Source organism: Nicotiana sylvestris, chromosome 3 (assembly GCF_000393655.2).
Source record: "Nicotiana sylvestris chromosome 3, ASM39365v2, whole genome shotgun sequence".
Taxonomy (NCBI): Eukaryota; Viridiplantae; Streptophyta; class Magnoliopsida; order Solanales; family Solanaceae; genus Nicotiana; species Nicotiana sylvestris.
Window position 1 is genome coordinate 168,862,054 of NC_091059.1, and position 21,581 is coordinate 168,883,634.

General features: G+C 39.3%; 2 protein-coding genes across 2 annotated transcripts; one reads left to right on the forward strand and one right to left on the reverse strand.

The window, feature by feature from the left end:
- The first annotated feature begins 357 nt into the window (after positions 1-357).
- Positions 358-987, forward strand: LOC138888334 (uncharacterized). Its single transcript, XM_070170186.1, has 2 exons — positions 358-450; positions 682-987. Exons 1-2 carry the CDS (start codon positions 358-360, stop codon positions 985-987), a joined length of 399 nt encoding a protein of 132 aa, XP_070026287.1.
- Positions 988-10,255: 9,268 nt separating this feature from the next.
- On the reverse strand, positions 10,256-11,617 carry LOC138888335 (uncharacterized). Its single transcript, XM_070170187.1, has 2 exons — positions 10,863-11,617; positions 10,256-10,343 (listed from the first exon to the last, which is right to left on the reverse strand). Exons 1-2 carry the CDS (start codon positions 11,615-11,617, stop codon positions 10,256-10,258), a joined length of 843 nt encoding a protein of 280 aa, XP_070026288.1.
- Between the last annotated feature and the right edge of the window lie 9,964 nt (positions 11,618-21,581).

The following is a 21,581-nucleotide window of genomic DNA, read 5'->3' on the forward strand; positions in this document are numbered from 1 at the left end:
GGTAGGAAAGAGCAAGCCATATATTATCTCAGCAAGAAGTTCACATTTTATGAGGTTAAGTATACTCCCCTTGAAAGGACATGTTATGCCCTGACTTAGGTAGAACATAAGTTGAAGCATTATTTGTCATCCTACACTACTTACCTCATTTCTCGCCTGGATCCTTTAAAGTATATTTTTCAGAAGCCCATGACCATAGAAAGGCTCGCAAAGTGGCAGATTTTGCTCACAAAGCTTGATATCGCATATGTGACTCGGACGGTGATGAAAGCCCAAGCTTTGGCCGATCACTTGGCCGAGAACCCGGTGGATGAAGAATATGAACCTTTGAAGACTTACTTTCCTGATTAAGAGGTAATGCATATTTACGAGGTCAAGAAGGATGAAAAGCCCAGTTGGAAACTCTTCTTTGATGGGGCTGCTAACATGAAAGGTGTTGGAACAGGAGTTGTACTCATTTCTAAAACAAGGCACCACTACCATGTCACAGCTCAACTTCGTTTCTATTGTACCAACAACATGTCTGAGTACGAAGCGTGCATTTTGGGTTTAAGGTTAGCTGTGGACATGAGAGTCTAGGAAGTGCTGGTTTTAGGAGATTCAGATCTGTTGGTACACTAGATTCAGGGAGAATGGGAGACTCGAGATTTAAAGCTCATATCATATTGACAATGTCTGCAGGATCTTTGTCAGTGGTTCAGATCAGTGGATTTCAGGCGTATCCCTAGGATCCACAATGAGGTTGATGATGCCTTGGCTACTCTGGTGTCGATGTTACATCATCCATATAAGACTTATATTGACCCTTTGCATATTCAGGTCCGTGATCAGCACGCTTACTGTAACATGGTGGAAGAGGAACTTGATGGTGAACCCGGGTTCCACGATATCATAGAGTACATCAAGTTGGGGGTATATCCGGTACAAGCCACGGGAGATCAAAAGAGAGCAATTCGATGTTTGGCAAACAGATTTTTTCTTCAGTAGAGGAGTTTTGTACAAAAGAACTCCGGATCTTGGATTGTTGAGATGCATAGATGCCAGACAAGCCACAACTATCATGACCGAAGTGCATTTCGGAATCTGCGGGCCACATATGAGTGGGTATGTTCTGCCAAAGAAAATTCTTCGAGCAGGTTGTTATTGGCTCACCATGGAACGAGATTGTATCAATGTTGTGCGAAAGTATCATCAATACCAGGTACACGGAGACTTGATTCATTCTCTGTCGTCTGAGTACAATGTCTGCACTGTGGCCTTTTGTTGCTTGGGGTATGAATGTCATTGGACCAATTGAGCCCGCGGCATCAAACGGACACAGGTTCATTCTGGTGGCCATTGACTACTTCCCAAAGGTGATCATCACAAATAATAGTCCTAATCTTAACAGTCATCTGATGAAAGAAGTATGTCAACAGTTTAAGATTACGCATCGAAATTCCACCCCATACCTCCCCAAGGCGAATGCAGCAGTCGAGGCAGCCAATAAGAACATAAAGAAGATACTTCGGAAAATGGTGCAAGTTTCTAGGCAATGGAATGAAAAGCTTCCCTTTGCTTTGTTGGGTTATCTTACTACTGTTCGCACTTTAGTATGTGCAACTCCTTATTTGTTGGTATATGGTACTGATGCAGTGATACATGCGGAAGTTGAAATTCCATCCCTTCGGATTGTTGCTGAAGCCGCAATTGATGATGATGAGTGGGTCAAAACCCGTTTGGAGCAATTGAGTCTGATTGACGAGAAAAGATTGGCAGCAGTGTGTCATGGCCAATTGTATCAAAAGAGAACGGCAAGAGCATACAACAAGAAGGTGCATCCCCGGAAATTTAAAGTGGGTCAGAAAGTATTGAAACGCATCCTTCCACATCAGGCTGAAGCGAAAGGCAAGTTCACCCCAAATTGGCTTGGGCCGTTCGTGATAACAAGAGTGTTGTCCAATGGTACTTTGTATTTAACAGATATGCTTTGTATAGTGTGGTTAAGTATTAAGTCGCTAGTTTGTTTTCAGTCAAGTTAGTTGATGTTTTAACATATCATTATGTTTAATTTAACATTTCATGTCCTGTAAATAGCTCAATTATTTTAGTATTGATATCCAGCTTTGCCTTTCTTGTGTGTGTCTAAGCAGCCAAAACTCAAGAAGGCCTTCAGTTTAATTCTGGACCTGATGAGTTAATTTGTTTGATGCAAGGCCCAAATTGACCAGATCTGGTTTTCTTTGGTTTTTGGCCTAATTTCAGGACCAAGAATCATCTGCCGCAGCCTTTTCTTTTTTTTTCTTTTGCCCCAAAAAATGACTTGTGATGCAGAGTTTCATCATATTACTGGGCTTGTTTTCTGGCCCAACTAAAACGCTGGGAAGGGATGGCTTTCCATTCCAAGTCGTGGGCTCAATCTCGAATCCAGCCCAATGTGTTTTTTGTTAAAACATCAGCTGGTCCACAGTTAGTTTAATCTTGTTTAATGTAATTGGGCCCGTTAATTTATCTCAATGCTTTAGATTAAATTTTTGAGGTAGATTAATCAAGGACTTTATAATCCTCTAATTGAACGTAGTTCTTTTCTTTAAAATAGAGTAAGGTGTGCCATCTTAATTAAATCACCTATGGCCCTCACAAATGTTATAATTATATATTAAAAATGATATTTGTAGTTTGCTTTAGGCACATTTAATATATCATCGTGGTTGCGTATACGTTCGCGTGACATAATTACAATCCTAAAAAAAAACCGGAGTATGCATTCGCGCAACTTTGGCCAAACTTTCTTAATAATAATAAAGCGTTATTAATTGTGGACACGTTCGCATGACATGATTTTTTTGCGTGCCAAACGAAATGCGTACACGTACGCGTGACTCGTTTTAGGATAATTTTTTAATTAAAAGAGGTAAAGCACATAGGTTTCTTACATAAGTAATTAAACAATTTTATTAAGCCAAGTATGATCAAAGCGACCCTGCTAAAACCATAGAACTCGGGTGTCACACCTCCATTTTTACACCCGAGGGAATATGGGAGTTTTTCTAATTAAAGTGACATTATTCAAATGGGATTATTTTATTTAGTCAGAGTCGCCACTTGGAATAGTTTATTGGTGTCCCAAGTCACCAGTTTATTTTACATCTCAAATCGAGGAAAATTAACTTTGTTTAAAATGTCTGCAAAACCAAAAATTCTAAGTAAGGAATTATGTTAACCCGAGAGAAGGTGTTAGGCATTCCCGGGTTCCGTGGTTCTAGTACGGTCGCTTAAACTATTAACATTGGCCTTATTATCTGATTTACTACATGTTTAAACCTATTGTGCATTTTTAGCTTTATAACCGCCTTTTAATTATTATAAACACTTTTAGGATTTATGGAATTGTTTCTTGAAGAAGTTACGGTTGTCGTACACTTATCGTTTTGGAAAACACACCGCAAACCACGCTACATGAAATGCACCCGCGATTCGTGACATATTTTATTTTATTAATGTTCAAAGTTGTTATGATCGGGTCACATGAAATGCACACCCAAATTCAGAAATTATGTATCATAACTATGTCACGGGAGTCGTACCCATAGTCACGATGATTTTATCGTAAAGCGCGCCTAAAGCAACCAATGCATTTTTATTATTTTCCTAATCTGTGAAGTTATGGTGATGCCAAATTTATGGATATGAAGTTGTGGGGAAACGGCATATGAGTTCTAGCACATTCTTAATAAGTTGACAACATTGTAACTCTTATCGGATCCGATCAAACGAAAATCGACCATTAGGCCTATTATCTCAACTCTTCTTTTCGTAGAAAACATAGCATTTGTGTTTGAAGAAAAAGAAACATCCTGCGAATTCCTTCTAATGAATAAGTTGTAAAATGTGCAATATGTTAAATCAAGAGGAGAAACCTTTGTTGGAACAAATATAACTATAAATTTAGAAGACATTTGCCTAAGCACTACCATTGTAACTCTTTGTTGTCATAAGACTCCTCTTCAATTATTTAAGAACTGAGGCTTTACAATTCATTCATTAATTTTTGTCACATCACACTTCCAAAGTTTATGCCTATTAACCAAAAATCAACCATTAGGCCCAAATTCTTTTCCTTAATACTAGACAGCCCCAAAATATCACCCAATCAACTTTTAACATAATAATGAAATACAGAAAATTCAAAAATGGGTATCTAAACCCAAGCTCGAAGAATACGCTTTGTCTTTATGTACAAGCATATGCATAATAATTACTGTGACCTAATGTGAAAATTCCTTATTAAGAAAATCAGTGAGGCAATATTAATCAAAGAAATATTAAACATTCCAAATAATCAACGTGCTCAAACTACTTAAATCAACAACATAGGGGCAGCGTTCATATATTTAAACAAACATGAAGTTAACCAAGTAATTGAAACTGTAAGAAAAGAAAGGGATTGCACCTTAAAGATTGAAGCTTTATATTAATTTCAAAAAAATGTAAAACTCCAGCCGCGTACACGATAGCTACAATGAATTGGCAGCTAAACTTATCCATCGACCGTGACCACACAGGAGAAACTCGACCAGAACCTCTCAGAGTTGCAGGCGGACAGCTCGTTGGCTCGAATGTGACTCCACCGAAGACCCCCCTTTTTGCACTATTTTTGCTCAAATTTGAAGCACCAAAAAATTGAGTTTTCCTGTTGATTTTATGGTATTTGGCAGGTGGTTTTACTGTGTTTCAGCAAATAGAAAGCCGAAATTTAGGATGGGTTTTCATTGGAGTTGTGGTGAAGACTTTGAGCTCTTTTTGTGCTATTTTTGGTGTTTTTCTGGATCTGTTTTCGGTGAGTTGTTGGAGCTTTTTTTGACTGGATTTGGCAGCTGATTGCAAGATTTCAGCTGTGTTTTGGGGTTGCTTTTGTTGGCATTTTTCGGGCTGCTTTTCACTGGTTATTGGGGTTGATTTTTAGCTGGTTTTGACAGATTTTCAGATCTGTTTGGCATTGGTTTTTTGGATATTTTTTGTGTCGACTTTGGTGGTGGTTTGGCTGGAATTTGCTGGGCTTCGACGAACTGTTTTTGGGGGTGAGTTTAATGGAGGTTTAGAGAAAGAAGATGAATGTGGGGAAGAAGAAAAAGAAGGCAGGTGTGTTTTTTGTCCAACTCTAAAATATGCAGTGTAGCCCTAAAATGTGTTGCTTTTTTTTTTCCGTTCCTCTTAGAATCTTAGGATATATGTCTTTATTTATGGGAAGAGGTCTCTAGGGTTAAGGATGAGGTAATGGGCTAAAATTATTTGGGCTAAAAGTAATTGGGTTTGGATTTAGGAAATTGGGTTGGACCATGACTTTTGGGTTTGAATTTAGGCTAAGAAGATCAAATGATGCAATTTATCTATAAAGTGTAAAAATAACTCTTAATTAAAATAAACTAATATAAAACTAAATAATAAAAGTGAAACTAATTTTTTTTTGTATTTTCGACTTTTATGAAGGTAGATAAATTAAAAGTAACAAGATGATATATCAATTACCTAAATAAAAGAAATATATATATTGGAATTTTCATTTTTTTTATAACAAAAATAAAGTAAAAGAGTCAAAATTAGTTAAAGTATCTATATTAGACCTAAACTAAATATTTAAATACTAAAATATGTAAAATCTTGGGGAGAGTCAAAAATTACATGTCTACAGCTGCCCCTCTTTGACTGGAAACACGAAGAGTTTTCAGACAAAGAACAACTAGACAACTTATTTTTGACCCGACCCTTATTCTGAGAGACATAATGCTAAGAGAAAGGAGAATGTGACTGAGCCCTAGTATTTGAGCTGCATACATATCCTTGGTTATAAAAGAATCAGGCCACGTGTAGTTCAGAATTAGGAAGAGTGATGGAGTACTGAGCTGGAGAGCCGATTGAGGTGCCGTTCTGTCGAGGTTCCGGTCCGCGGTCCTGTTATTACATCAAAATTCAAATTAAAAAGACTAAGCCTATCAGCTACGAGTTACAAGATTCCTATCTATGAGTCTTCTGAATCTTGATCTTGAGTCTTGGCTGGTTCTTCATGCGGACTCTGATCTGAATCTTGATGCTTGTTAGCGGCAGGTGCTGGTTCTTTCTTCTTCAACTTTTCGGGTCAAGGCGGGATATGCGAAGCTTGTGACTTCAATCATATCTTGAACAGTCCACATCTTTCTCCGCTCTGCACTTTGAGTTCACTTCTTTTTCTTTTTCTTCTTTTTCTTTATTCTGGATTGAGACTCATTCTTTTAGTCGTCTCGAACCCTGTGCCTCGAGATAAAACCTGCTCAGACACCAAAACAAACAAACGAACAAAATTTTTCTGCCCCAGTTTTCACTAGGAAAATTTTGTAAGTTATTGTAACAAAATTCTAAACTACTTTTTTATTGAAAGCAATAGAAGTCAGGATTGTGTATCCTTGAGAAAAAGAGATTAGGGAGTAGAGCCCTATATATATAATGAAATCAACCAGGGAGTGGAGACCCTATGTTGGACAAGAGACTAGAGAGTGGAGACCCTATGTCTAAAATAACTTCAACTAGGGAGTGGAGACCCTATGTTGGAAAATCAGACTAGGGAGTGGAGACCCTATTCCTAAAATAAACTCAACTAGGGAGTGGAGACCCTATGTTAGAAAAAGCAACTAGGGAGTGGAGACCCTATGTCTAAAATAAAATCAACTAGGGAGTGGACACCCTATGTTGAAAAAATGAGACTACTGACTTGTGTACCCATGCTAAAATGAACCAAGAAGAATTTTTTTTAGAAAAATCATCGTCATTTTTTTTGAGAAAATCATTCTTTTAAACAAATTGTCCCAACGCCTTTTTTTTAATCGAGACATCTTTTTTAAGAAATTATTATCCAAGGAAAAAATTCATCAGACTAAGACTTTTATCCTAGGAGAAAATTCATCAAACTAGGTTTTCTATCTTAGGATAAAGATTTATTAGACTAAGATTTCTATCTTAGGAGAAAATTCATCAGACTATGTTTTCTAATTTTAGGAGAAAAATTTATCAGACTAACACGTTTATCCTAGGAAAAAGATTCATCAGACTAAGATTTTGATCCTAGGAGAAAATTCATCAGACTAGGTCCTTTTTTTGTTTGTTATCTTAGGAGAAAGATTCATCAGACTAAGATTTCTATCCTAGGAGAAAATTCATCAGACTAGGTTTTCTTATCTTAGGAGAAAAATTCGTCAGGCTAAGATGTTTATTCTAGGAGAAAGATTCACCAGACTAGTTTTTTTTTTGTTATCTTAGGAGAAAGATTCATTAGACTAAGACTTCTATCCTAGGAGAAAATTCATCAGACTAGGTTTTCTATCTTAGGAAAAAGATTCATCAGACTAAGATTTCTATCCTAGGAGAAAATTCATCAGACTAGGTTTTCTAATTTTAGGAGAAAAATCCATCAGACTAAGACATTTATCCTAGGAGAAAGATTAATCAGACTAAGATTTGAATCCTAGGAGAAAATTCATCAGATTAGGTCCCTTTTTTGTTATCTTAGGAGAAAGATTTATCAGGCTAAGATTTCTATCCTAGGAGAAAATTCATCAGACTAGGTTTTCTTATCTTAGGAGAAAAATTCGTCAGACTAAGATGTTTATCCTAGGAGAAAGATTCATCAGACTAGGCTTTTTTTTGTTATCTTAGGAGAAAGATTCATCATACTAAGACTTCTATCCTAGGAGAAAATTCATCAGACTAGGTTTTCTATCTTAGGAAAAAGATTCATCAGACTAAGATTTATGTCCTAGGAGAAAATTCATCAGACTAGGTTTTCTATCTTAGGAGAAAGATTCATCAGACTAAGACGTTTATATTGGGAGGAAAATCCATCAGACTAGGACTTTTTATCCTAGGAGGCAAAATGTGAAGATTAATGGCAAGATTTTATACATAATAATAAGACAAATAAAGATGAAGATTTGATAAACTTCCTTTTGTCGGCTCTTCTCTTCTTTTCTTTTCTTCTTTTTTGTTTTTGATTTTTTTTGTTGTTTTTTTTTCTTTTCCTTTTTTTTTCTTTTTTTTGAACCACTTTCCTTGCTGCTATGTTCTTGTTTCAAACAAAGAAAACTTTGTCAGTTTTAAAAGGTGATGGTCGGTTTGTGGCCTTGACGTCTTGGGCAGCTTGGCTTCTGCTCAATCAGTTGAGTCGGTTTCAAGAGACTTTTGCTCTGCATCAACCCTAATTGTTTTACACCCATGACCATTTGTATTTGTGGCTCACTCAGCCTTATCCCAACTGGAGATTTTTCTTAGGTGACTTTTTCTGATATCTTGAATGACTTCCTGCTTTTGAGCAATTTGTCTATCAGAGAGAATCACATGTTATCTTTGCTTGCACTAAGTAGGCTGACAAGAGTCTTTTGGGGGAGCCTTTGCATGAATCCTCAAGGCACGCTAACAGTAACAACTGAGTGTGCTGGCCAAATTTACTTTATGCAACTGAAAAGCTGGTAGCAGATTTTGAAATCTTTTCTTGCTTGTTTTGACAGGACTAACTCAGAATGAAGGACACAATGATGCAAAGAAACAAGTATTAACAAGAAATGCCCCTGTCGGAAGGACATAATGAAGAGTTCTTTTTTTTAATAACTAGCCTTAATGATCATGACATGCATTTTGGACTTAACGTCCGATCTACCAAACTAATCCAATCTTCCCTTTTACCATTCTTATGACCTTTGAAGTCAGGCTTGTTTATACCAATTCTTCGCATCAACTTCACGACTCACTTTCGACAAGTAGTGCCCGAGGGGTTTTCACCAACAAGTCTCTCTCATTTATTCATCTCTGCTTACCGTCGTATTACAGTGCCCGTGAGGGTTTTTACTAATAAGACTCTCTCATTTTTCTTTTTCTTTTTCTTTTTCTTTCCCTCTTTTTTGTGAACAACTCGACGGTGTTTTACGTCATGACAACTGTTGCTCATTACATGCGTCTCTTGACATTCTTGAAGGCATATCGGGATGTCTTTATTTGGAAAGTTTTTGGATAGGTTTGGAAAGAAAGGTCGGCATGAAGACTCAACGTAAACTCAAAATGAGGGGTTATAGACTCACAACTCATGGAATCGACTCTTTTTAAAATGAAATAAATTTTTTGCCCCAGTTTCAGATACTGGGGATTTTTGGATTTTTCTTTTTTTTTCTTTTTTTTTGAATTCTTATTTGGTTGGACTGAACCGTAAGGTTGTCTACGTATGCCTTTTTTTAAAGGAATCAGGTCTAACGGAGTTCAAACATCTGACCTAAACTATTTTTCATTTTTCTTTTTGTCTTTTTTTTTCTTTTCTTTTTCTTCTTCTTTTTTTCCTTTTTTTTTGTTTGCCCCAGCTTCTATCTTCTGATGGCATAGACTTTCGACCGTTCTTTTTTTCTCTATTTTTTATTTGAACTTTCTAAGAATTGATCCAATTTGTACTCTTGGGACATGGATTTTTATTCTTTTTCTCTTGTTTTTTCATTTTTTTTCTTGACTCTAAACTTGATTCCAAAAGAGGGTGATCAAAGAAAATAACACAAGCTCAAAGGGGTAGCGAAGGATATAAAATGTTTGGATAGCAGAAAAAGGGCTTCCCAGCCTTGAGAACGCTAAACATAGTATCCTTTTGCAATCATAGCATTGATGAACATGCCTATCTTCTTGGTGTGTCGTGGTCGAAAGATACTTCCCATCTATTAATGTCAAATTTTCCAACAAATTTCAATTGATTAAACATCTTCAAGACCAATTTTCACAATGATTTGAAGGTGAATTTTACTCAAACTTAATTCCAAAGTATTTCAACTTTTTATTCATCCTCAAAATTGTTTTTTTTCTCAGTTATCCAATTCCAGATTAAATAAGTTTCTAAGATCTGGCCAAAATTTCCGCATGCATGTCATGTCATTAGAACTAGCGAGAAAAGAACTAAGAACAAAATGCACAAAAGGACAAACTATATTTCATTGAGTAAAGGATGAAAGGGTTTGACAACAAGACAAGCAATCTAAAATCCGAGTTACAGCCCTAAAACAACTCGGTGAATGAAAATAGCAACAAAACATGTAGACAAGACTCACACGAACAGAATAGAGGGATAGAAGGGTTTGACTCAATAAAACAAATAAAATCTGGATCATAACCCTGAAATAACCCAAATAATAGAAAAAACATCAAAACAAACTACCAAGATTCCTTCCTAATGAGGAGGGAATTACTTTTCAATTGCTAAGCTTGACATTTAGCCACAAATTTACTCATCAGAATCACCATGGCCTTCTCCAATTTCAGTCGGCAAGTTCCAAAAAGGATTCTCATACTCCATGTCACCAGTATCATCCCTACAAAGTGTGCATCATCATGTGCAAGTAAAGGATTCTGCATGATATTCTGGGTGTCACTGTATTGGATCACAATCAGGTTTTCCTGGATCATCCTTTTTATTTCTCTTTTCAAATCCCGACAACTTTCAACATTGTGCCCCTGGGCATTGGAATGGTATTCACACCTTTTATAAGGGTCAAAGCTTCTCGCACGTGGGTCCACATGATTTGGAGGGATAGGTGCAATCATGTCATAATGCTTTAATTTCTAAAAAAAAGCTTGCATAAGACTCTCCTATTGGTGTAAAATTATCTTTCAACCTTTGTTCCCCCTTATACCCCTGGCTTGGATGTGGGTTATAGGGCACTTGAAAATTTTTTGGAGGCTGGTGGAGATTTTGCGGTGCTCGTGCTCGCCTTCTAGGGTGTTTTGGTGGCTGGGCAACATACTGAGGAGGAGCAACAGAGTATTGTGGGTTTTGAGGTGGATAGTAATGCTCATGGGAGTTATCGGAAAACATACAAGGCTGGCCATACCTTTTAGACGTTCTCCTAGGACCTCTTCTCGACCTCGATATCATCATGATTTCTTCATCCATCTCATTTGTGTCACCAGATTCAATTTGGACAGCCTGAGTTGCAGCTTTGTGAGCTGCTTGACTTATAATTCTGCCTGTCTTAAGGCCATTCTTTACCATTTCTCCTATTTTGATTGCTTCCGAGAAGGATTTACCAACTACGAACATCATGTTTTGAAAGTAATCTGACTCTTGTGCCTGAAGGAAGATAGTGATTAGCTCGTGGTCATACATGGGTGGCTTAACTCTAGCTTCTTGCTCTCTCCATTTAATGGCATATTCCCTAAAACATTCACTTGGTTTCTTCTTCAGGTTTGAAAGGGAATTGCGATCTGGGGCAATATCGATGTTGTATTGGAACTGTTTGACAAAGTCCCAAGCCATGTCATACCAGACATGCCAGTGAGAGGTATTTTGATCCATAAACCATTCGGAGGCTGCTCCCATAAGGCTTTCCCTAAAATAAGCCATCAGTAATTCTTCCTTTCCTCCTGCATCTCTTAGTTGATTGCAATACCTTTTCAGGTGGGCTATGGGGTCTCCATGTCCATCATACTTTTCAAATTTGGGATTCTTGAAACTAGGTGGCAAGTGGACATTGAGGAACATACATAGATCTTTGAAGGCAATACTATTCTGACCTACCAACCCTTGCATGTTTTTCAACTGTTGTTCTAAGCTTTTCACTCTTTGGGTAATTTCTTCATGTGCCATCTTTTGGGCAGGCTTCTCAATGTTTGCAGGAAGATCAAAAAAGTACGAGTGGTACTCAGGAGAGTGCTACTGCTCTTGCTAGGTAGCAAATTGTGACTCATGATTTTTCCTCTGCACCACCATCGATTGTGGGATGGTGAAGACGGGCATAACAACAGTGGTCGTCTGATTGGTTGTCAATGGCAAACTTTGAGAGCATGCAACGGAAGTTCCAACTGTAGCCGTACAGTTGGGATAAAGGCTAAACCCAGGTGGATGGGACTGATCAGGCAATGAGACCGGAATGGCAGTAGTCGAGATGGGTGTGAATTATAGGAAACCATGAGAAGAAAAGGGCGGTCCTTAGCCATTGGCCATGCTTGACACATTTCAGTCATTTTTTGTTTCAGTACTCTATTTTCCTCAACCATAGTAGACTCTTGTTGAGCCCTTTGACCCTGAGTCTCATGACTGCTTGCAACAACTTCGATGTCAGTTGTCAATGGCATTTTTCCTTTGGATCTTGTGTTACCATCTTACCACAAATCGACCACCTCGACTTTCTTTACAATTCAAAATAAAAAAAGAGGTTAGAATGGACTCAGTCGGTCCTTATTATGATCATTCTTCCTCTCTCTTTTTTCTCTCTTTTTTTCACCTTCTTTTCTTTTTTCTTTTTTTCAAAAACATTTAATCGAACCTGATGTGGGTTACCTACGTATCATGTGGGAACATGAATCAGATCTTGCGTAATTCGGGAAGATTAGGAATAAAGGAAATAAACTAACTCTATCTTTCTGGATTTTGAATTTGAATTTTTTTTCTTTTAAATTTTCGAAAGAAAGATTTATAAAGAAGAAAGAGAATATTTTTGGATTTTGATTTTGATTTTTTTTCCAGAATTTTTGAAAAGAAAGACTTCTAAAGAAGATATTTTTTTTTGAATTTCGACTTTTTTTTTTTTTGGAATTTCGAAAGAAAAACTTCTAAAGAAGAAAGAAAATATTTTTGAATTTTGGACTTTTATTTTGAATTTATGAAAGAAATACTTCTAAAGAAAAAAGAAATTATTTTTGAATCTTGAATTTTCTTTTCAATTTTTGAAAGAAGAATGAAAATATTTTTGGATTTTGAGATGAAATTAAAAGAAAATATTTTTGTATTTTTTAAAAATTGGGGTCTAAAAGCAAGTAATGGAAAATATTTTTGAATTTTTTGAAAATTGTGGGCCAGAACCGATGAGGTTTGCCTACGTATCTCACATCCGGTGAGAATCAGACCCGCGTAGTTCGCCAGTTTTGACGGAACAGGGGAGACATGAATTTTGTCACGACCCATTTTCCATAATAGGTCATGATGGCTAATCGCTGCCAACTCCATATTACTAAAACGTGAGAAGAAAGGGTCGCAATAGCTTTTACCCGATATAAGGGTCGGGATCGATTTCCACAGGAAGCTAGGAATGGAGTCGAGTATCTATCTAGACTAGAGTTGTGTAATTGTTCCAAATGTCATTTCCATACATTTTTGGGTTTTTGATTATAAACTACTATTATCAAACTATTAATTGAAACTAGATTATGCTATGAGATAATTGCTAAGTTGTATCTAATGGGAAGAAGGGCACTAGGGTCATGACATTACCTAGGTGGCTAATTGACGGGTAGATATTACTAAGGTTTGAATAACATAATTGGGGCTTATGCTATAACCGTTGCATAATATTACCCACTCTCACACCTCTTGGTAGAGAGAGTGATTTTTCCCAATTGACTCTCTCGAGACCAAATGGGTAGGCAAATTCACTCAAGCAACTAGGGTTCAAGTTAGGTAATTACTCTCTCGAGGTTTAACCCTTTAATTGGGACTATCAATTCTCTTGAGTCCATCCCAATTCCTTGTTGGGTCAATTTTGGAGACTTAGGCTCTCTTTCTCAAGAAGAGCCAAGTCAACTTAGCACAAACCAGTGTTTGCAACCACCAATTCATAGATTAAACCATAAAATTGACCCAAATAACAAACACCCATAGTCAATCTAATAATATATGGCAACACCCATCAATTACCCACACTAGGGTTGAGCCACAACCCTAGCTAATGGGTTTAGCTACTCATGCTTGAAGGAGAAAATAGAGAAATAGATGAAGAACAAGGCATATTAATTAAATGCTAAATTAAAATACAAGAATCTATCGTTAATTTGAAGCTAAGATGCCAAAAATGGCTATAGATGAGGTTCCCATGAGCGCAACTCAGTTCTAGATATATCAGATTCCCTAAAAATGGTAAAATGTTTTATTTATACTAGGCTGGAAAAACTGGACAAAAATTCCCTTGCGGGGTCAGTGCGTGCCGCATAAAATGGACCGCGACCACACTAGGCTCTTGGACTTCAATTCTGGGCTCTCTGAACTTGTGCACCGCGGACCGCGTAGAATGGACTGCAGCCGTGGAGGTAGCTGGCGCGGTCCGCACAATCATGACCACGGACCGCATGGCTTGAACTTTGGCATTTTCCATCTCTCTGAATCTCTCTTCCGCGAACCACACAAAAAGGTAGTGCGTCCGCGCAACCTTCACCACAGACCGCGCAATGTGTATTGCGGTCGCATTGCCTGAAGCCTGGTTTTGCCATCTCTCTAAATCACTCTTTCGCGGACCGCACAAAAAGGTTGTGCGGTCGTGGAACCTTCACCGCGGACCGCGCAATGTGTACTGTGGTCGCGTTGCCTGAAGCCTGGTTTTTCCATCTCTCTGAATCACCTAGTGCGGTCCGCACTAGGCTTGTTTACCCTCAGTTTACTTTGTTTTTTATACTTGAGCAGGTTTCACTTCTTTTGAGCCGATTTTTTGACATTTCGTTACTTTGTCGATCAAACCTGCAATCAAGCACAACTTATGAGCCTTTTGGGACTATTTTGTAATAATTTATAATCAAAGCATAAGCAAGAAAGAGCATGAAACTCGTTAAATTCCTTAGTTATCAATGGCGCCCAACACCGTTGTCAAGAAAGCTACGAAGAAGTATTAGTAAATTCTTATTTTACTTACCAAAACAGTTACAACATTTTTCTTAATTTGCAATTAAAAGCTGGTGATAATATGTAACATCCATTAATAATTGTACAATCAAAAATAATAGTCTACTAATGTGTGCGCCAAGACCTGGTGTCAAAAGTTGTGGGCAATTAGTAGAATATGCAAAAGAATCACAATATCCTACTATCCGAAACAGAATAGACAGCAAAAATACATAAGAGAGACTCCTTCAAGCTACTAAACGACATGGGAAGGGAAGCAGCTCACCGTAGAAGTCTCGAAATCCGCTCAGGGATGCGCTCCAGACTGATAACCAGAGACACCTGCCTCATATCCTTTACAATTAAGTACAAAAAGGTAGAATGAGTACATAAACAATATGTACCCAGTAAGTATCTCGTCTAATCTTAAAGAAGTAGAGACGAGAGGTCGACTTGATACTTACTAGAGTCAAATAATATGAGAAAGAATTTATAGTAAGCATAGGTAGCACAATTATTTAACATATCATGGCAAGGAATAACAGTTCTTTTTCCAGATAATATCATGAGTATCCATTTACGTCCCAAGGCTTATACGAAGCTCAGTCCACAGAAAACTACTAAGTAAAGCATGCGCAAGTAACACCGAGGGACGTACGGCCCAATCCAACATAAAAGTAAATTGTGCACTGCCGAGGGTCGAACGACATGAACCATAGATGCATCTATTACCCTGCTTGCGAATCACACGTGCAACGCAGTCAAATATAATAAGCTCATCAACAAGCACACAATAATGTATATCTGAGGAGTAGTTATTCACAGGAATATTCAAATTCTCTTTTAAAAGACCAAGCAGATAAGGTTCCTCTTACTAGTCTCATTTACCTTAATCAACATAATTTATACGAATCCGAATTTATCATCAAGTTACAAGAATATCACATAGAGCATGCTTTTGGGTCCTAGACTACCCGGACTTAACATAGTAGTAGCAACGCACGAACTCTCATCACCTAGTACGTAGCCCCCGCATATAATGGCAATTAATTCAATTATTACACATATGGGGACAATTCCCTCTTACAAGGTTAGAAAGGAGACTCACCTCACTCCAAAGTGCACTTCCAATACGATGAACGAGTCCAAGCCCTCAATTCGGAGTCAAACGATCCCAAACTAGTTAAATGAGGTATGAACTAGTCAATATAGACTCACAAGACTGAATTCTAGCTATTTAAGCAATTTCCCAACCTTTAACATAAGTTTCCTAAAATCCGACCCTGGGCTCACGTGCCCGAATTCCGAAATTTTTCGAAAGAAGTTGTTCTCTATAACCTAAGGATCAATAATATATGATTTCTAATTCATCCCATAACAAATTTCGTGGTTAAATCTAACTTTTATTAAAACCCAAGGTTTTTGCTCTAACCCCATGATTTCACCTTAATACTAGTGTTTAATCTACCTAAGACATAAATATTAAACTAGAAATAGGTAGAACACACTTACCTCAAGATGCTAGGTGAAGGTTTTCTCTCAAAGCTCTAAAATCGCCCAATGGAGGAGTGAAATATGGCAAAAATGGACTTAGAACCCGTAATAAATGAACTCACTGCCTCAGCAATTTCCGCATCTGCGGTCAGGGGACTGCATCTGCGAGAAAAGAACCGCATCTGCAAAATGGTTAAAAAGGGCGGGGGCCGCTTCTGCGGTTCGAGGGCCGCTTCTGCGGTTTGGCCTGGCCTTCCCTGGGTCGCATCTGCGATAGGTGGAACGCATCTGCGATCTCGCACCTGCGGTCCACCAACCGCAGGTGCGGTTAAGACAGAAGCAGCACCTTCAGCATTTCTCAAAAATTTCCACTTCACTCGAGCCTCGTCCGATTGACGCTCGGGGCTCCCGGGCCCCGCCCGAACATACCGACAAGTCTAAAATCATGAAACGGACCTACTCAAACCTTCGGAATACTCGAAGCAACGCTAAATCTAAGAATCCCTCCCTAAAACCAAATGAATCAAACATATGAACTTTAAGTTCTTAATTTTCCTCTAACAGGCCAAAACGCCCTTAAACTACTCGGATTGACACCAAATTTTGTAGGAAAGTCTTAAATGATCTATCAGACCTGTACCGGGCTTCGGAATCAGCATACGAGCCTGATACCCATGAAATCAATCATTAATTAGTTTCTTTAAATCCTTAAAACTTCAGATTAACAATTTCTAATAAAAATTTATTAATCGGGCTAGGGATCTCGGAATTCAATTCAGGGCATACGTCTAGGTCCCATATCAAATTATGAATCCGGGTCTGTTTGCTTAAAATGTTGACCAAAGTTAAACTTAGCCTTTTAAGAAAATCCTAAGGAATCAAATAGGCATATTTCACTCCAAACTCTTCCAAATCCCGAACCAACCGTCCCTACAAGTCGTAAATTAGCTAAAGCAAGCACGGGAAGTTTTATTTTAAAGGAACGGGGTTCTAAAAGGCAAAACAACCAGTCAGGTCGTTATATTCTCCATCTCTTAAACAAATATTTATCCTCGAATGGACATAGAAAAGTACCTGAGCTGCTGAATAAATGTGGATATCTGTTCCACATGTCCTCCTCGAACTCCCAGGTCGCCTCCTCTACTGGTTGGCCCTTCCACTGGACCCTCACTGTAGAAATTCTCTTGGACCTCAACTGGCGATCCTGTCTATCAATAATGGCAACTGGCTCCTCCTCATAACCCAAACTCACATCCAGCTGAATAGTACTGAAGTCTAACACATTGGAAAAGTCGGCATGATACTTCCGAAGCATAGATACATGAAAAACTGGATGAACTCCCGATAAGTTGGGGGGTAAAGCAAGCTTGTAAGCAACCTCCCCAACTCGCCTCAACACCTCAAATGGGCCAATAAACCTCGGGCTCAGCTTGCCCTTCTTCCCGAATCTCATGACACCCTTCATTGACGAGACTTTCAAGAGGACCTTCTCGCCAACCATGAATGATACATCACGTGCCTTCTTATCCGCGTAACTCTTCTGGTTGGATTGAGCTGTGCGAAGCCTCTCTTGGATCAACTTTACCTTGTCCAAGGAATCCTGTACCAAATCTGTACTGTATTACTTAGCCTCACCATGCTCAAACCACCCGATAGGAAAACGATAACATCGACCATATAAAACCTCGTATGGAGCCATCTCTATGTTGGACTGATAGTTGTTGTTGTACGCAAACTCCGCCAAGGGCAAGAACTGATCCCACTTCCCTCCAAAGTCAATCACACATGCTCTGAGCATGTCCTCCAAAATCTGAACTATCCTCTCTGACTGCCCATTGGTCTGTGGATGAAATGTTGTGCTAAGCTCCATGCGGGTTCCCAACTCACCCTGAACAGCTCTCCAAAAATGCGAGATGAACTGAGGGCCTCTATCTGATATGATGGAAATAGGCACACCGTGCAATCGGACTATCTCTCAAATGTAGATCAGAGCATACCTCTTTGTTGTATAAGTAGTCTCCACCGGAATAAAGTGGGCCGACTTGGTAAACCTATCAACAATGACCCACACTGAATCAAACTTCCGCAAAATCCGGGGCAACCCAACTATGAAATCCATGGTAATGTGCTCCCACTTCCCCTCTGGTATAGGCATCTGCTGAAGTAGTCCACCTGGCCGCAGGTGTTCACACTTGACCTGCTGACAATTCAAACACCTAGCTACATACTCCACTATGGCTTTCTTCATCCTCCGCCACCAATAATGCTACATCAAGTCACGATACATCTTCTTAGCTCCCGGATAAATTGAATACCACGAACTATGTGACTCCTCTAGAATCCTCTCCCTCAGACCATCAACATTATGAACACATAGACGACCCTAGAGTCGCAAAACACCATCATGGCCAATAAAAACCTCCTTGGCACCTTCCTGAAGCACCGTCTCTCTAAGAATCGCCAAATGTGGATCATCGAACCACCGGGCCTTGATCTGCTCCAATAGTGAAGACTGAGCAACGACACACGCAAGAACTCGGTTAGGCTCTGAAATATCCAACCTCACAAGTCTGTTAGCCAAGGACTGGATGTCCAAAGCTAGTGGCCTCTCCTCCGCTAGAATGAATGTCAAGCTACCCATACTCTCTGCCTTCCTGCTTAAGGCATCCGCGACCATATTAGCCTTGTCCGGATGATAAAGAATGGTGATGTCATAATCCTTCAATAACTCAAGCCACCTACACTGCCTCAAATTAAGATCCCTCTGTTTAAACAAATGTTGTAAGCTGCGATGATCCGTATAAACCTCACATGACACCCCATACAGATAATGCCTCCATATCTTAAGAGCATGAACGATTGCGGCCAGCTCTAGATCGTGCACAAGATAATTCGTCTCATGAACCTTCAGCTGGCGCGAAGCATAGGCAATAACTTGCCCCTCCTGCATCAATACACATCCCAATCCAACGCGCGAAGCGTCGCAATATACCGTATATATCCCTGAACCGGAAGGCAACACAAGAACTGGTGTTGTAGTCAAGACTGTCTTGAGCTTCTGAAAGCTCGCCTCACAATCATCGGACCAATGGAAATGAGCATCCTTTTGGGCAATCTAGTCAGAGGTGATGCAATAGATGAAAAGCCCTGCTCGAATCGTCTGTAATAACCTGCTAACCCCAAGAAACTCCTAATCTTGGGCACCGAGGTAGGGCGTGGCCATCTCTGAACTGTCTCAATCTTCTTGGGATCTACTTTAATACCCTCTCCTAACACAATATGCCCCAAGAATGCCACTGACTCTAGCCAGAACTCACACTTGGAGAACTTAGCATATTTAATTAGATAGGCACTAAAAACTATATGATCACTTTGAGAAAATATTAACTTACACATTAAAGTGGACTTTGACTCAACCTGACGAGCTAAATTTCAAATCAAACACATCGCTGGCTTTAGTAGGAGAAAATAAGGTGCCAACTTTGATAATTAAAGATGTGTTGCATGCTAGTATCAATTAGACACAGAGCTTGAGGAGGAAAAGAATTGAAATAAAATTAGAAAGTCAATGATGACTACTTACATGGATGATTAGGAACAAAGTTGCTTGATCAGGAGCCACCAGACTAATATTATATTTGGCCAAATTTCTAAAATTAATTTAGTGTTTTTTTCAAAAAAGTAATTTTGATGAGAATCAGTTTATATTTAGCTTAAGGTTTAATATGTTTATATTAAATAATCGCATGAGGAATTGACACGTGGAGCCGAAGACAGAAGTTAGTTGAATCCGAAGGCAACGATCTCGCCTATTACCGGAGAGAATGATACTCATAAAGACGAAATAAATATCTGCCACCCGATAGCACTTAATGAGGAATATTTTACAGCATTAAGTATACGGCCCGTTACAGGGAAGCTTCTGCTCTTGCAAGGTCTGAAGCACTACTCTCAAATGCTCCTCGTGCTCCCCCAAGCTACGGGAGTATATAAAGATGTCGTCAATGAAGACAACGACAAATGAATCAATGTAAGGCCTGAATACCCTGTTCATCAAGTCCATGAATGCTGCTGGGGCATTAGTCAAGCCAAAGGACATCACCAGGAACTCATAATAGCCATATCTAGTCTGGAATGCAGTCTTCGGAATATCCGAGTTCCGAATCTTCAGCTGATGATACCTTGACCTCAAGTCAATCTTGGAGAACACCCTAGAACCCTACAACTGGTCGAACAAATCATTGATACGAGGCAATGGATACATGTTTTTTATGGTGACTTTGTTCAACTGGCGGTAATCAATGCACATCCGCATAGTTCCATCCTTCTTCTTCACAAATAACATTGGTGCACCCCAAGGCGATACACTGGGTCTAACAAACCCCTTTGCTAACAACTCCTCAAGCTACTCCTTCAACTCCTTCAGAGCCATACGGTATGGTGGGATAGATACAAGCTGGGTGCCTGGAGCCAAATCAATGCAGAAATCAATATAACGATCCGGTGGCATGCCAAGAAGATCAGAAGGAAACACATCGGCAAACTCTCGAACTATTGGAGCTGAATCAATCATCGAAGACTCTACGGTGGTGTCTCGAACATAAGCCAAATAAGCCAAACATCCCTTCTTGACCAATTGTCGAGCCTTTAGAAAAGAGATAACCCGACTAGATATATCAACTATGGAACCCTTCTACTCCAACCTCGATAACCCTGGCATCGATAATGATATAGTCTTGGCATGGCAATCTAAGAAGGCGTGATATGGAGATAACCAATCCATGCCCAGGATGACCTCAAAGTCGATCATGTCAAGCAATAGGAGATCCTATCTAGTCTCGAAATCACAGAATGTGACCACACAGGACCGGTAGATCCGATCTACAACCATATAATCGCCCATAGGGGTGGACACATGAACCGGAATGCCCAAAGGCTAAGGATAAATTACCAGGAAACGAGCAAACAGAGATGATACATATGAATAAGTATACCCTGGATCAAATAATACCGAAACATATCTACCACAGACGAAAATAATACATGTGATGATGGCATTTGAGGCCAATGCATTTGGCTAAGCCGGAAAGGCATAGAATCTGGCTGGAGCGTCGGTTGGCTGGCCTCCTCCTAACTGAGCAGTAGCTATCTAACCTCTCCCTACCTGGCCTCCACCTCTAGGACGACCCCTGCTAGTCTACCCTCCACCTCTAGGTGGTGGGGCAGCCGGTGCTGAAATCATAGGTTGCTGACCCTGCTGCACTGCCTTGCCCCGAAGTATGGGGCAGGTCTTCTTTATGTGACCCGGATCTCCACACTCATAGCACACTCTCGGTACCATAGCCTGCTACCCTGAAGTCTTAGCCTGCTGACCTGAATACCCACTGGAGGAACCTTGGATGGCTGGTGGGCGATATGAACTCTTTGGCACGGCACTAAAGTGAGCACTGGAAGAATCTTGATGACCAGA